The sequence below is a fragment of the Phocoena phocoena genome, chromosome 7 (genome assembly GCF_963924675.1).
Source record: "Phocoena phocoena chromosome 7, mPhoPho1.1, whole genome shotgun sequence".
Classification (NCBI taxonomy): domain Eukaryota; kingdom Metazoa; phylum Chordata; class Mammalia; order Artiodactyla; family Phocoenidae; genus Phocoena; species Phocoena phocoena.
The window spans coordinates 56,576,529-56,592,545 of record NC_089225.1 but is presented as its reverse complement, the minus strand read 5'-3'; the positions used below and the strand labels follow the sequence as shown (position 1 = coordinate 56,592,545).

At 38.5% G+C, this 16,017-nt stretch overlaps 1 protein-coding gene across 2 annotated transcripts in view; it reads left to right on the top strand.

Annotated features, from left to right (window-relative positions):
* Positions 1 to 205: 205 nt before the first annotated feature.
* The window catches only part of OLA1 (Obg like ATPase 1), a 169,090-nt gene continuing 153,278 nt past the window's right edge, over positions 206 to 16,017 (top strand). The window contains exons 1-2 of one of the 2 annotated variants that reach the window (XM_065880387.1): positions 206 to 324; positions 1,606 to 1,706. In XM_065880387.1, the coding sequence (XP_065736459.1) occupies positions 1,606 to 1,706 (101 nt within the window). In that variant the 5' untranslated portion in view covers positions 206 to 324. Of the gene's footprint in view, positions 325 to 1,605; positions 1,707 to 16,017 lie in introns of those variants that run through there. The other variant, XM_065880388.1, reaches the window with a different exon arrangement.

Here is a 16,017-nt window from a genome sequence, read left to right as displayed (position 1 = left end):
GCTCGGGCGCCGCGCAACTCCTCCCACCCTCTCCCGCCTCCCGCGGCCAAACCAATGGGCGGGACGGGATGGGGGGAGCGCGGGGCGGAGCGGGGTGGGGCGCGCGGCTTGCGCGCAGGTGCAGCCCGGCGCCCGGCCCGCCTGTTCCGCTGCCGCCGCCGCAGCCGCAGCCGCCGCCGCCGCCGCCGCCGCCGCCGACGTGCATTCCGCTCGGCGGAGGGGCCGGGCCTGCGCTTTCTCCTCCTTCCTCCCGGCCTCCGGCTGCCGGTAGGACCCGTTTCCCGCTGCCGCTGGGAGCCTGTGTCATCGTCCGCCCTGAGCACGGTGAGGTCCTCAGGGAGCCTGTGGTCGCGACCCCCGCCGCGTCTTTGACTCTGGCCCATTGCTCTGAGGCCGGCGTCCCGCCAGGGCCGGGTGGCCGGCCTGGGCGGAGGGCGGCGTGGAGCGTGTGGATGAATGAGGCGCTCTCGGACTAGGCCGCGTGTCCCGGGAGCGGCCCACGCCTCACCCGGCACGCTATGGGGAAAGCCTTCTCCGGAGGCGGGGACGGCCAGTGGCCCAGTCCAGAGGGGGAAGATGTTGGGTGGGACCTCGCTTTGGCTGGGCGGCCAGCCACTCCTTGGTAGGAGGCCAGAGGACTGGAAAGTCTCTGCTCGTGCAGCTGTGCTTAGGAGACCTGGGGTTTGGCTGGGAACAGCTGTGAGTTACGACCCTGAGAAGGGAGATTCCTGGCCCTCGGGGTCAGGGATCAGAGGCTATCACTTCATGAGCAGGGCGTCAGCGTGGCCCCGGGAGGTTCAATTGGAGCCAGAAGACAGGGATAGTTTTAGTTCCCAGCTTATAAAACGTGAGGTTAGCAGTCCTCATGAGTTCAGTTTGCAGTACTAAAGTCGGCTCAATTTTGCCCTGAGAAACTTAGAGCCAGATTGTCAGGGACCGAAAAAGTTTCGACCTGTAAATGAAAAGGCTTAGTAGATCCATTTACGACTAGAAGTAACCAAAGGGTGGATTCAGGAGGTTGCTTATGAGGACTGATGAGTCGTAACTAGAGTGCCAAAGGTGGAAGAAACTTGTTGGAAAGACCTTGATACCGGCGTGTGTTCATTCACGCGAAAAATGGTGCTTGTGGGCGAAATGGGAAAGAACAGGTTCCAGATTGAGGGAATGGTTTGGTGGGAGGTGACTCGGTTGCTAGTGGTTCTAGAATGGATTTTCTTTGACACTCTTACCTGTGCTCCTGCTTCCAAATGCTTTCATTCATATAACCACATGTCAGGTTAAGAAAATGTTTTGTGAACAGTCTGGATGGAAGATTGGCAGCTAAATTTTATTTTTGATTTCTGGTGCCACATATTTTTAGATCAGTTTTCCAGGACTTCTCAGGAGTGACTGCTTTGACAACTATCAGAATCAGATCTGTTAACAGAACTTTTTTGTTTTCATTTTTGTTGAAAAATAAAGTGTGTCAGTTTTAGATTGATATATACAGTATGCTGTATTCTTAATCTATTATTCAATAATATATTGTGTGTGATGAAATGTGTTTTTGGTCAATGGGGACAGTAAAAAGTTTTGTTCATATGTATGTTTGTTTTGACATTTCAGATGCCCCCCAAAAAGGCAGGTGATGGAATTAAACCACCCCCAATCATTGGAAGATTTGGAACTTCCTTGAAAATTGGTGTTGTTGGGTTGCCAAATGTTGGGTAGGTGAATGTTGGGCTTTTCTCATTTTCGTTTTGTAAATACTTTGGGTCTTGTAGAAATGGGAACTCATGAGGTAATAAAAAATTAAATTGAAGAAAAGAGGCTAGGAAGCTGGACTATTAATATGTTGCAAAACAAGGTTTTCATTTACACTTATCTTATTTTTGCTTTTCTACACAGATACTGGGTTGAAACTTGAGTTACTTATATTGTTTGTTTTGCTAAACTCAGAGGAAGAAGCAGTGGGAGTTTAAACATCAAGTTGAACCAGATCAGCCCTGGTTTGCCAGAAACACTGTTGGGAGATACACAGTATTGAATTTATGAGGAATTAGAGTAGTTTAAATTAGATTTTCATGCTGGCTGGCTCCATAGGGTACTTAGGCTGGCTACCAGAGGCCATGCAGTAGGATACTTTAGGAAATAGTTTTAAAAGCCCCATTATAAATTTGATTAGATTTTTGGGAGATCAGGGATCAGATGGCTGAATTTTTACTAGAAAAGAAGGTGACAAGTTTGAACTTAATATTGGAAGTTATGTGCTAAAAGGGTATCTTATAAAGTGGCTAAATCTGAAAGTTGTGAGAATAAAATTTTGAGTTTTGTAATGTTTAAAATTAAAGTGAATTATTACTGCAAATAAGACTAATTAGGAAATACTTGTGGGGTTTATTATATAAATCTGTACACATGCAACTTGGTTGTTCAAAGTCTACTTTTTTCATTATTTGCCCTTCTATTTTATACCTTTTACTAACCTTAAAATGTAAAATGTCTCAGAAGTGATTAGGGTGTACTAAGGAGTAACAGATCCAATATGGATTTATTAAGAGGACGGAAGGTATTTTGGAATGTGCTTTAGGCTTTTAGATTGGTGGCAGGTAGGACGTTCTTTCACGTGTTCCTAGGAGCCCCTGTCATAGAGATTGCTTAGTGAATGGAGCATGGTGTGACCAAGTAAGGCAGTTCTGAAATTCTTGTAATGTAAAACATGACAAGTGGGGCTGTCCTAATTTCAGTCTGGAGCTGGAGAGGTTTGCATTTTGAGGGGGTTTCCTGCTGTGATATAGGCTGCTTGCAAAGTAAGACTAAATAGAGAGTGGGAATATAAGCAAAACAAATAATTAAGCAAAGTACTGTAGGGTGCTGTCAATAAACTTGAAAGCAAGATATGATCGTTATGCATGTTGTGAACTTTATTGCGTTAGTAAGCAAGACATAGTTTTTAGATATTAACATACTTCTTTCATTCTAGAATCATTGCAGTCAATGCAGCTTGACTTTAAATGGGACTGATTTAAAATGGGCCATCTTAAAAAATGTTCCCTGTATGAGTTTTTTAGCATAGAGCATAATAAAGTCAATATATAAAGGAAAATAACCTAGAATATTTTATTATCCGGTATAAATGTGCTATTTATGCTTTTAAATTAAATACTCCTCCCACTTTCCCCCAGTTTTATTGACATATACTTTATAAACAGTAAAATTCACTCATTTTAATAACGCGCAGTTCAATGAGTTTTGGCAATTGTGTTTGGTTATGAACACCCCTTTTTTTAGAATGATCTTACATTGCCTAACTGTATCAGGTAGGGTTCTTCGTAAGCAACACAAATTCTTGCTGTTTTAAGCAAGAAAAAGAGACTTATTGGAAGGAGAGCATTGAAGGACAAGCTGAACAGCCAGGCCTCAGGAAGGACAGGAGCCTGGGTAGTGCTGGCAGAGACGGGTCCACGTGGAGCTCAGCCATATGAACTGAACTTCTGGGTGTTGCTCATCACCTGCTGCCTCTCCAGTGATATAGATTCCTGTGTAAGGAAATCTTATTGGGCATGTCTACCTCTGGATAGGCCCACAAGAAATGGATTGGGGAGAGAGGACAGTTCTCTGAAGGATGGCCTGCTGATCAAAAATAAGGACATTTAGTGCTGAAACCATCTAAAGAATCTCTTGATTTTTAGAGAACTGGATGAATAAGAAGGTTTGCTGATTACCTAGAAACATAGAGAGATATTTATAGCTAACAACAGTTGATATTTATTTGAACACTTATTTAGTGTATGCCTATCACTATTCTGAGCACTTTATGTGTATTATCTAATTTAATCAATGTTTAACATCCCTGCCCCCTTCTCATTGGAATTTAAGTTCCGTAAAGGCAAGGATTGTCTTGTTCTTGTTTGTTGTATTTCTAGCACCTAGACTGGTGTTAGGAACTTAGTAGGTAGGCACTCAGTAATTATCTGTGAATGGATAGTTTTTCTGCCCTTGATGCCATGTGTAGGTTTAATGATAAGGAGGCACGTTTTGATGGCTACTTTTTTTTTTTTTTTTTTTTGTGGTACGCGGGCCTCTCACTGTTGTGGCCTCTCCCATTGCGGAGCACAGGCTCCGGACGCGCAGGCTCAGCGTCCATGGCTCACGGGCCCAGCCGCTCCGCGGCATGTGGGATCTTCCCGGACCCGGGCACGAACCCGCGTCCCCTGCATTGGCAGGCGGACTCTCAACCACTGCGCCACGAGGGAAGCCCAGAAGTTTCTTTTTTATGTAAAAGTGTAAATTTTGCAGTCATAGATTGGTATATTGACCTTGCTTTATGAAATCTTAGAAACCCCAGCTCCTTGCACCTCATGCTTCAGCAATCCCAAGGGAATGGCCTTTCATTCTCATGGACCAAAGTGTTGTGAATTCCAGACAACTGGTTATCCGAGGGGTGAAAGGACCAAACAACTTGCCCTGCAGTCTAAGAGGGATTTTTTTTTTTCCTGTAAGCTGCCACACCATACTTCTGGTAACATTCCTTTGTCCAGAATAGTCATAAGAATTTACTTTCAAGGAAGGCTAGGATATGTAGTCTTTATTTTGATGGACATATGTTCAGTTAAAAATTCTGTTATTATGAAAGGAGGAAAGAATGAATATTGGGGGACAACTGTATACTCTGTTCCATTACTCAGCAACTGCCTCAGGAGAGTATTTGTCTTGCTTAGTTGATACTTCTGGGAATGTCCTTTGGTTGTTCCTACAGCTTGCCTTTTCCCAATTTGCCAGAGTCCAACCATAAAGCTATGTACTGTTGTTGAGGAAAACATTGTAGGAAATGCTTTAAAAAAAAAATCACAGGGTAATTATGTTCAGTGTTTTAGTTATCTATTTTTATGTAGGAAACCACTCCAAAAGTTTGTGGTTTAAAACGATAAATATTTATAATAATATTTCTCATGATTCTGTGGGTTAGCTGGGTGAGTCTTCTGCTGGTCTCACTTGAGATCCTTCATGTGGCTGCATTCAGCTGATGGCTAGTTGGGTTGGAAGGTCCAAGATGGCCATACCCACAGGGCTGGGGCCTTATCAGGCTGGAAGTCTAGGGCATTTCTATCTTCCCTTACTTGGCTTCTTTCTCTCCAAGTGGTCTCCAGCCCAAACTTTTTTATAGCATGGTGGCTGACTCCCAAGAGAGTGAAAATGTGCCAGTGGTACAAAACACTCCCACCTATTTCTTTTAGTCAAAGCAAGTCGTGAGATAAGGAGGGAAGGGAAATAGACTCAGCCTCTTGAGGGGAGGAGTAGAAAAGAACGTGTGGCCATCTTTAATCCATTGCATTCTACTATTTTCCTATTTTCCTAATATAGTTTTGTATGACACCCATTTGTTCCCTGGAGAAGTCTTCCTGGCTCATTCTTAGTTGCTTGTTCTTACTGAAGAGGCTCCATTCTTGATTGCTTCGAGAAACTCACTGGAGGAAGATTAATCTCTAGGTGCTCAATTAATAATGCTCTCTTTAATGCATATATTTATTTTTCATGCTGGCCAGTTTTTTTCCAATATTTGATTATAAAAAATTTCACATACAGAAAAGCCACTCACTTTTTATACAGAATAGTGTTTATTATATATACATTATATATAAGAAACAATAAGCAATTATGTATATTCTATCCTTGGGATAGATTATATTTTTCTTTTACAATTTTAAAGTCTTAATAGTAATCTTCCACTTATGACTATTAATAATTTGTTTTTTGCAGATTGCTTGCATGAACTAGTTTGAAATTGATGTGGAAATGAAGGTACAGCGTGGTACAGATTGTGTATTTTAACTCTTTTGTAGGTCATTTAAGACCTCTTAAAAATGTTTGCTTTTGACAAAAACTATAGCAAAAGGCAATAATGATCTGATTGTCAAAGCTGGTACTCACTTTTTGTCCTTAACTTACTTAACCTCTCTGCCCTATTTGGCACTGTTAGTAACTCCCCACCTCTCTCAACTCTTCCTTCAGTCTTTTGTGCTTGCTACACTTCCTGTGTTTGCGCTCTATATTAGGTTTCTGTCCTTGGCTGTCTTCTCTTTTATACTTTCTCCCTGGGCAGTCTCATCCTCTCCTAATTTTAATCATATGTTGGCTTCTCTTTTCTAAATTTATATGTCCTGCTCAGGTTGCATCTGAGTTCCAGATTCATATATCTAACTGCCCTGAATATCTCCAGTTAAATTTCTACACCCTACATGTCTAAAACTGAGCTTGTTGCCTCTTGCATTCCCTATCTTGGTTAATAATACTACTTTCCACCCAGATGCTTGAGAGATTTATCTTTTCATCCTTTCCCCTCAGCTGTATTTTTCAGTAGGGCACCAAACCTGGTACCTGAATATCTCTCTGATCTATTTTCTTCACATCTTTTTGCCACTCATTTTTTACTTGAATTATTCCAGAGGCTTCTTAAGTGGGCCTTCTGTCAGGGCGTTATCTATAGTAAATCTTTTTTTGTTTTGTCCCAGTGTTTTTTTGTTTTTGTTTTTTAAATTGAGGTATAACATACACAGTAAAATGCGAAAACTTTAAATGTACATATCAGATTTTTACATTTTAATTCACCCATGTAACCAGTACCCACATCAAGATCTAGAACAAATCCAGTGCCACAAAAGACTTCCTTGTACCCCTTCCCAGTTGGTACTCTCCTTCCTAGGATAACCATATTCCAACTTCTATTACCACATTGATTAGTTTGCCTGATACAGATGGAATCACACATTATGTACTCTTTTTTTTTTTTCTTTTTTGCGGTACGCGGGCCTCTGACGGTTGTGGCCTCTCCCGTTGCGGAGCACAGGCTCCAGACGCGCAGGCTCAGCAGCCATGGCTCACGGGCCCAGCTGCTCCGCGGCATGTGGGATCTTCCCGGACCAGGGCACGAACCTGCGTCCCCTGCATGGGCAGGCGGACTCTCAACCACTGCGCCACCAGGGAAGCCCACATTATGCACTCTTTATATCTTTTACAAGTCAACATTATGCCTGAGAGAATATACACTATATTTACCCTTTTTGCTATTGATGGGCATTTGGGTTGTTTCCTTTTTTTGTCTATTATGAATAGAGCTGCTTTGAACATTCATGTACATGTCTTTTGGTGGGTAGATATAAGAACTCATTTCTGTTGGGTGAATGGATACACTTACCCCACTCACCCTATCCCCCAAACTCCCCACCTCTAGGAGTTAAATAGCTTTAGATACCGCCACATAATTTTCCAAAGTGGTTATTCCAATTATAATGCTGGTATTGTAAAAAAGAGTTCTAATTTCTCTTCATCCTCACTAGCACTTGGTATTATCATTCTTTTTCATTTTGGCCATACTTGTGTGTAGTATCATGATCGTTTTGCATACCTGTGATAGCTAATGATTTTGAACATCTTTTAATATGTTTACTGGACATCTTTTGTGAAGGATATTTTTTCTTTTTAGTAATAATTAGGTGTTTTTTAATTCTGGTATGGGTTCCTTGTTGGATATGCATTAGAACTACCTCTTCCTAGTCTGTGTGACTTTTTGCTTAAGAGTAAATAAAAATTGTTTTTGAAGTAGTTTCACAATTAAAAAATTTCACACTTGCAAAGCTAGTTAAAAAAATTCCTATATGAGGTCTGCTTACACTCCCCAAATGTTAACATAGTACAGTTATAAAAATCAGGAAATTAGCATTGATTTACCAGTTGTCTCACTAATGTCCATTTTCTAGTCCAGGATCTAATACAGGATTACGTATATGTTGCATTTAATTGTTGCTGTGTCCTTAGTTTCCTTTAACCTAGAACAGTTTCTCACTTTGTCTTTCATGTCCTTGACACTTTTGAGGAGTGCTGACCTCTTATGGTAGGCTCTTAAACCTTGGGGTTTATCTAATATTTCCTTGTGATTAAATTCAAATTATGCATTTTTGGATGCAGAAGTGACATGTGCTTCTTAGTACATTATATCAGGAAGCACACAATGTTGATTTGTCCAGTTACTGGTGATTTTAACTTTGATCACTTATCTTTTCTTCACTGAAAAGTTTACTATATTTTCCATTGCAATTAATAAATATATCTTTTAGGGAGATACTTTGAAATTATGTAAATATTGTGTTTCTCATACTTTTGCCCCCCAGTTTTGGCGTGTATTAATGATTCTTGTTTGAAATAGTTATTATTGTGGTGTTTACCAAATGGAGATTTAAAAATTTCTGTTGGTCTTCTATATTTATAGAGGAAACAATTTATAGAAGGAACAATGGAAATTCTATTGTTTAGAATTCTATTGTTTAGAATTCTGTTGTAAAGAAGAACCCCCCATTTTCTCATGTAAATTACTTATAATTTGTTTATATCAGGATCAGTTTTTACTTTGTTGGTTATAATGCGTTACTATTGTTATTTATTTTGTTGCTCAAATTGCCCACATTTGGCCATCAGAAGCCTTCCTGTTCACTAGTATTACTTTTGATGTGTCCTCTATTTTTTGAGTATTTTCTAGTTTCTAGCTCCACATTATGTTCCAGGCTTATTTGTACTTTCTCTGTCCCAGCTTTGTAATAAACAAATTTTTCTGTTGACATATGTTTTCATCTCTCTTGGGTGTATACTTAGGAGTGGAATTTCTGGGTTGTATGTAACCGTATATTTAACTATTTGAGGAACTGCCAAACTTTTCTAAAGCAAGTGTGTCATTCTGTGTTCTTACCAGCAATGTATGTGGGTTCTACTTTCTTCACATTCTCACCAGTGCTTGTAATTATCTTTATTAAACATTTTTTATTTTTTTAAAATTTTATTTATTAATTTTTTTTTTTTTTTGCGGTATGCGGGCCTCTCACTGTTGCGGCCTCTCCCGTTGCGGAGCACAGGCTCCGGACGCGCAGGCTCAGCAGCCATGGCTCACGGGCCCAGCTGCTCCGCGGCATGTGGGATCTTCCCAGACTGGGGCACGAACCAGTGTCCCTTGCGTTGGCAGGCGGACTCTCAACCACTGCGCCACCAGGGAAGCCCTATTAAACATTTTTTAAATTGAGGTTTAGTTGATTTACAATATTATAGTAGTTTCAGGTGTGCAACATAGTGATTCAAAATTTTTATAGATTATACTTCATTTATAGTTATTATAAAATATTGGCTATATCCCTTGTGCTGTGCAACATATCCTTGTAGCTTATTTATTTTATACATATTAGTTTTTACCTCTTACTCCCCTATCCGTATCTTGCCACTATACCCTTTCCCTGTCCTCACTGATAACCACTATTTTGTTTTCTCTGTCTTCATTTTGATTTCATTTTATTTCAGATATTTTATTTTTTATACAATAGTTCTGTCTGGATAGTTTTCATATTTTTTCATTCCTCATTATCTTCACCTGTGAGTCTGTTTATTTTTTGTTATATTCACTGGTTTGTTTTGTTTTTTAGATTCCACATATAAGTGATAATATACAGTATTTGTCTTTCTCTGCCTGACTTATTTCACTAAGCATAATACCCTCCAGGTCCAGCCACATTGTTGCAAATGGCAGAATTTCTTTCTTTTTTTTAATGGCTGAGTAGTATTCCATTGTGTGTGTGTGTGTGTGTGTGTGTGTGTGTGTGTGTGTGTGTGTGTGTGTGGTGTGTATCTCATGTTATCTTTATCCCTTTATCTGTTCATGGACACTTAGTTTGCTTCCATATCTTGGCTATTGTAAATAATGGTGCTATAAACACTGGGGTGTATGTATCTTTTAGAATTAATATTTTCATTTTCTTTGGATATGTACCCAAGAAGTCAAATTGCTGGATCATATGGTAGTTCTACTTTTAGTTTTTTGAGGAACCTGCGTGCTGTTTTCCACAGTGGTTGCAGCAATTTTTGTTCCCACCAACAGTGTACAGGGTTCTTTTTTCTCCACATCCTAGCTAATATTTGTTATTTGTGGTCTCTGATTGTTATCATCTTTTTAATTATAGCAAAGGCATGAAGTGGTATCTCATTGTGGTTTTGAATTGCATTTCCTTGATGCCTAATAATATTGAGCATCTTTTCATGTGCTTATAATGCCTTCATTTTGGAACGGTTTTCGTTGGGAATTCCAGGAACAGTTTTTCTTTCAGCACATTGAAGGTATCTTCCATTTTCTTCTGGCTTTCTAATGAGAAGTCTGTTGTCGTTATTATCGTGGTTTGTTTGTACATAATGTGTTGTTGTTGTTTTTTTTTCCTATAGCTTTCTTTAAAATTTTCTCTTTACTACTGGTTTTCAGAAATTTGATTTTCATATGCATTGATGGGGTTTTCCTTATGCCTCTTTTGCTTGGGGTCTGTTGAGACTTTAGGCTTGTGAGTTTATGATTTTCATAAAATTTGTAAAATATTTGGCCAGAGCATTTCTTCAAATGCTCTTTTCTTCCCCTCTCCTTTCCCTTCCTCTCCTTCTGAGACTTTTATTACATATGGGTTAGTCCACTAGGTAATATTCTACTGAAGCTCTGGTTATGTTTTTGTCCAATTTTTTCCCCCTGTGCTTCATTTGATAGCTGCTATTGTTCTGTCTTCATGTTCACTGATCTTTTCTGCAGTGTCTAATCTACAGTTAGTCACATCCAATGTGTTTCATTTCAATTCAGTTTTTTCATATACTGTATTTTTTATACAATAGTTCTGTCTGGATGGTTTTCATATTTTCATTATCTTCATATTTACCTTTATATCCTTCAGAAAAATTTTTAAAAATCTATTACATTTATTTTAAGGTCCTCGTCTGCTAATTCCATCATCTCTATCATTACTGTGTTTGTGTTTATTGACTTTTATCTTGCTTTGGATCTATATTTTCCTGCTTCTTTGCATGCCTGTTAATTTTTATTGGATTCCAGATGCTGGATTTTATGTTGAGTGCTTAATGTTAGAGTATTCCTTTAACGAGTGTAGGACTTTGTTCTGGCATTTAGTTTTTGTGTATCATTTTGATTGTTTTGAGGCTGTTTATTATATTTTCTTATGATGAGTTCATAATATTTTTTGCTCTGGTGCTACTTTAGCTCGGATACTAAGATGTGACTCTTTGAAGACTCTACCCAAGTTCCCTTATATTATTATATCTTTCTCTGCTCTGGCTGGTGGGGATGTGAACTGTTCCAAGCTCCGTGTGAACCTGAGAACTGTTCACTGTGCTGCTTTTGAGTGTTTTTTTTCTCCTGGCCTTTGGAGACTGAGCTTCCTCATATACAAATATTACTAAGCCATATTCTTGAAGATACCTTCTGCTTACCTCCAGAGCCCTCTCTCTGTGCAGCTGCTTCCTTTCTAGTATACTGTCCTGTAAATTTTAGCTACTTTGGCCTGCTTAAACTCTCATCTCAGTCTCTTTAACTTGGCATGACTGCCGGGTTCTATTGGTTTCCCCTCCCTGTGCTGTGGCTTTGAAACCACCTTTAGGCAGTAAGCTAGGGTAGTTTTAGAGCTTAGTTCATTTGTTGTTTTCACAGGGAACACAGTCCTGTGCTACATACTGTCCCCTGTTTGAAAACTGTTTATTTCATATTTTATCTGATTTCCTAGCTCTTTGTGTCAGGAGGGCAGTTCCATAAATAGAAGGGGAAGCAAAATTCCCCAGTAACATTTAAATGAACTTAAATATTATTGTATACTTCTCAGTATTCCAGGGTGCCTCCTCTTTCATGGAAATTCATGACTTGGGAATTATTTGTTTTCTTTTTCAATATGTTATGAATAATCTTTTGGACAATGGATATGCTCTCCCACTCACTCTTTCCTGTTATCAACAGTAATTGTGTACCTTAAAAGTACTTCATAATTTACTTTCTGTTAAATCTTTTAATTTTCATTGTTTATTTTTCAGAATTCTGGTCACTTTTTTTTTCTATTTTCACAATTTTTTTTTGCATTTTTTAAAATTAGTTATCCATTTTATACATATTAGTGTATATATGTCAATCCCAATATCCCAATGCATCACACCACCCCCCACCCACCGCTTCCCCACTTGGTGTCCATACGTTTGTTCCCTACATCTGTGTCTCAATTTCTGCCCTACAGACTGGTTCATCTGTACCATTTTTCTAGGTTCCATGTATATGCGTTAATATACAATATTTGTTTTTCACTTTCTGACTTACTTCACTCTGTATGACAGTCTCTCAATCCATCCCTGTCTCTACAAATGACCCAATTTCGTTCCTTTTTATGGCTGAGTAATATTCCATTGTATATATATACCACATCTTCTTTATCCATTTGTCTGTTGATGGGCATTTAGGTTGCTTCCATGTCCTGGCTATTGTAAACAGTGCTGCAATGAACATTGGGGTGCATGTATCTTTTTGAATTATGGTTTTCTCTGGTTATGTGCCCAGTAGTGGGATTGCTGGGTCATATGGTAATTCTATTTTCAATTTTTTAAGGAACCTCCATACTATGCTCCATAGTGGCTGTATCAATTTACATTCCCACCAACAGTGCAAGAGGGTTCCCTTTTCTCCACACCCTCTCCAGCATTTGTTGTTTGTAGATTTTCTGGTGATGCCCATTCTAACTGGTATGAGGTGATACCTCATTGTAGTTTTGATTTGCATTTCTCTAATAATTAGTGATGTTGAGCAGCTTTTCATGGGCTTCTTGGCCATCTGTATGTTTTCTTTGGAGAAATGTCTATTTAGGTCTTCTGCCCATTTTTGGATTGGGTTTTTTTTTTTAATATTGAGTTGCATGAGCTGTTTATATATTTTGGAGATTAATCCTTTGTCCGTTGATTCATTTGCAAATATTTTCTCCCATTCTGAGGGTTGTCTTTTCATCTTGTTTGTAGTTTCCTTTGCTGTGCAAAAGCTTTTAAGTTTCATTAATTCCCATTTGTTTATTTTAGTTTTTATTTCCATTACTCTAGGAGGTGGATCAAAAAAGATCTTGCTGTGATTTATATCAAAGAGTGTTCTTCCTATGTTTTCCTCTAAGAGTTTTATAGTGTCCGGTCTTGCATTTAGGTTTCTAATCCATTTTGAGTTTATTTTTGTGTATGGTGTTAGGGAGTGTTCTAATTTCATTCTTTTACATGTAGCTGTCCAGTTTTCCCAGCACCGCTTATTGAAGAGACTGTGTTTTTCTCCATTTTATATCCTTGCCTCCTTTGTCATAGATTGGTTGACCATAGGTGTGTGGGTTTATCTCTGGGCTTTCTATCCTGTTCCATTGATTTATATTTCTGTTTCTGTGCCAGTACCGTATTGTCTTGATTACTGGCTTGGCAGTATAGTCTGAAGTCAGGGAGTCTGATTCCTCCAGCTCCTTTTTTTTTCCCTCAAGACTGCTTTGGCTATTTGGGGTCTTTTGTGTCTCCATACAAATTTTAAGATTTTTTGTTCTAGTTCTGTAAAAAATGCCACTGGTAATTGGATAGGGATTGCATTGAATCTGTAGATTGCTTTGGGTTGTATAGTCATTTTCACATTATTGATTCCTCCAGTCCAAGAACATGGTATATATCTCCATCTGTTTGTATCAGCTTTAATTTCTTTCATCAGTGTCTTATAGTTTTCTGCATACAGGTCTTTTGTCTTCCTAGGTAGGTTTATTCCTAGGTATTTTATTCTTTTTGTTGCAATGGTAAATGGGAGTGTTTCCTTAATTTCTCTTTAAGATTTTTCATCATTAGTGTATAGGAATGCAAGAGATTTTTGTGCATTAATTTTGTATCCTGCAACTTTACCAAATTCATTGATAAGCTCTAGTAGTTTTCTCGTGGCATCTTTAGGATTCTCCATGTATAGTGCCATGTCATCTGCAAACAGTGACAGTTTTACTTCTTCTTTTCCAATTTATATTCCTTTTATTTCTTTTTCTTCTCTAATTGCCATGGCTAGGACTTCCAACACTATGTTGAATAATAGTGGTGAGAGTGGACATCTTTGTCTTGTTCCTGATCTTAGAGGAAATGCTTTCAGTGTTTCACTATTGAGAATGATGTTTGCTCTGGGTTTGTCGTATATGGCTTTTATTATGTTGAGGTAGGTTCCCTCTATGCCCACTTTGGAGAGTTTTTATCATAAATGGGTGTTGAATTTTGTCAAAAGCTTATTCTGCATCTATTGAGATGATCATATGGTTTTTCTTCTTCAGTTTCTTAATATGGTGTATCACATTGATTGATTTGCATATATTGAAGAATCCTTGCATCCCTGGGATAAATCCCACTTGATCATGGTGTATGATCCTTTTAATGTGTTGTTGGATTCTGCTTGCTAGTATTTTGTTGAGGATTTTCGCATCTACATTCATGAGTGATATTGGTCTGCAATTTTCTTTTTTTGTAGTATCTTTGTCTGGTTTTGGTATCAGGGTGATGGTGGCCTCATAGAATGAGTTTGGGATTGTTCCTTCCTCTGCAATTGTTTGGAAGAGTTTGAGAAGGATGGGTGTTAGCTCTTCTCTAAATGTTTGATAGAATTCACCTGTGAAGCCATCTGGTCCTGGACTTTTGTTTGTTGAAAGACTTTTAATCACAGTTTCAATTTCATTACTTGCGATTGGCCTGTCCATATTTTCTGTTTCTTCCTGGTTCTGTCTTGGAAGGTTATACCTTGTAAGAATTTGTCCATTTCTTCCAGGTTGTCCATTTTATTGGCATAGGGTTGCTTGTAGTAGTCTCTTAGGATGCTTTGTATTTCTGTGGTGTCTGTTGTAACTTCTCCTTTTTCATCTCTAATTTTATTGACTTGAGTCCTCTCCCTCTTTTTCTGGATGAGTCTGGCTAATGGTTTATCAATTTTGTTTATCTTCTCAAAGAACCAGCTTTTAGTTTCATTGATCTTTGCTATTGTTTTCTTTGTTTCTATTTGATTTATTTCTGCTCTGATCTTTATGATTTCTTTCCTTCTACTAACTTTGGGTTTTGTTTGTTCTTTCTCTAGTTCCTTTAGGTGTAAGGTTAGATTGTTTACTTGAGATTTTTCTTGTTTCTTGAGGTAGGATTGTATTGCTATAAACTTCCCTCTTAGAACTGCTTTTGCTGCATCCCATAGGTTTTGGGTCATCGTGTTTTCATTATCATTTGTCTCTAGGTATTTTTTGATTCCCTCTTTGATTTCTTCAGTAATCTCTTGGTTATTTAGTAACATACTGTGTTTGTGTCTTTTACATTTTTTTCCCTGTACTTGATTTCTAATCTCATAGCGTTGTGGTCAGAAAAGATGCTTGATGTGATTTCAGTTTTCTTAAATTTACTTTGGCTTGATTTGTTACCCAAGATGTGATCTATCCTGGAGAATGTTCCATGAGCACTTGAGAAGAAAGTGTAATCTGCTATTTTGGATGGAATGTCCTATAAATATCCGTTAAATCTATCTGGTCTATTGTGTCTTTTAAAGCTTGTGTTTCCTTATTAATTTTCCGTTTGGATGATCTGTCCATTGGTGTAAGTGAGGTGTTCAAGTCCCCCACTATTACTGTGTTACTGTCAATTTTCTCTTTTATAGCTGTTAGCCATTGCCTTATGTATTGAGGTGCTCCTTTTTTGGGTGCATACATATTTATAATTGTTATATCTTCTTCTTGGATTGATTCCTTGATTTTTATGTAACGTCCTTCCTTGTCTCTTGTAACATTCGTTATTTTAAAGTCTGTTTTATTTGATATGAGTATTGCTACTCTAGCTTTCTTTTGATTTCCATTATCATGGAATATCTTTTTCCATCCCCTCACTTTCATTGTGTATGTGTCCCTAGGTTTGAAGTGGGTCTCTTGTAGACAGCATATATATGGGTCTTGTTTTTGTATCCATTCATCAAGCCTGCGTCTTTTGGTAGGAGCATTTAATCCATTCACGTTTAAGGCAATTATCGATATGTATGTTCCCGTTACCATTTTCTTAATTGTTTGGAGTTTGTTTTGTAGGTCCTTTTCTTCTCTTGTGTTTCCCACTTAGAGATGTTCCTTCGGCATTTGTTGTAGAGCTGGTTTGGTGGTGCTGAATTCTTTTAGCTTTTGCTTGTCTGTAAAG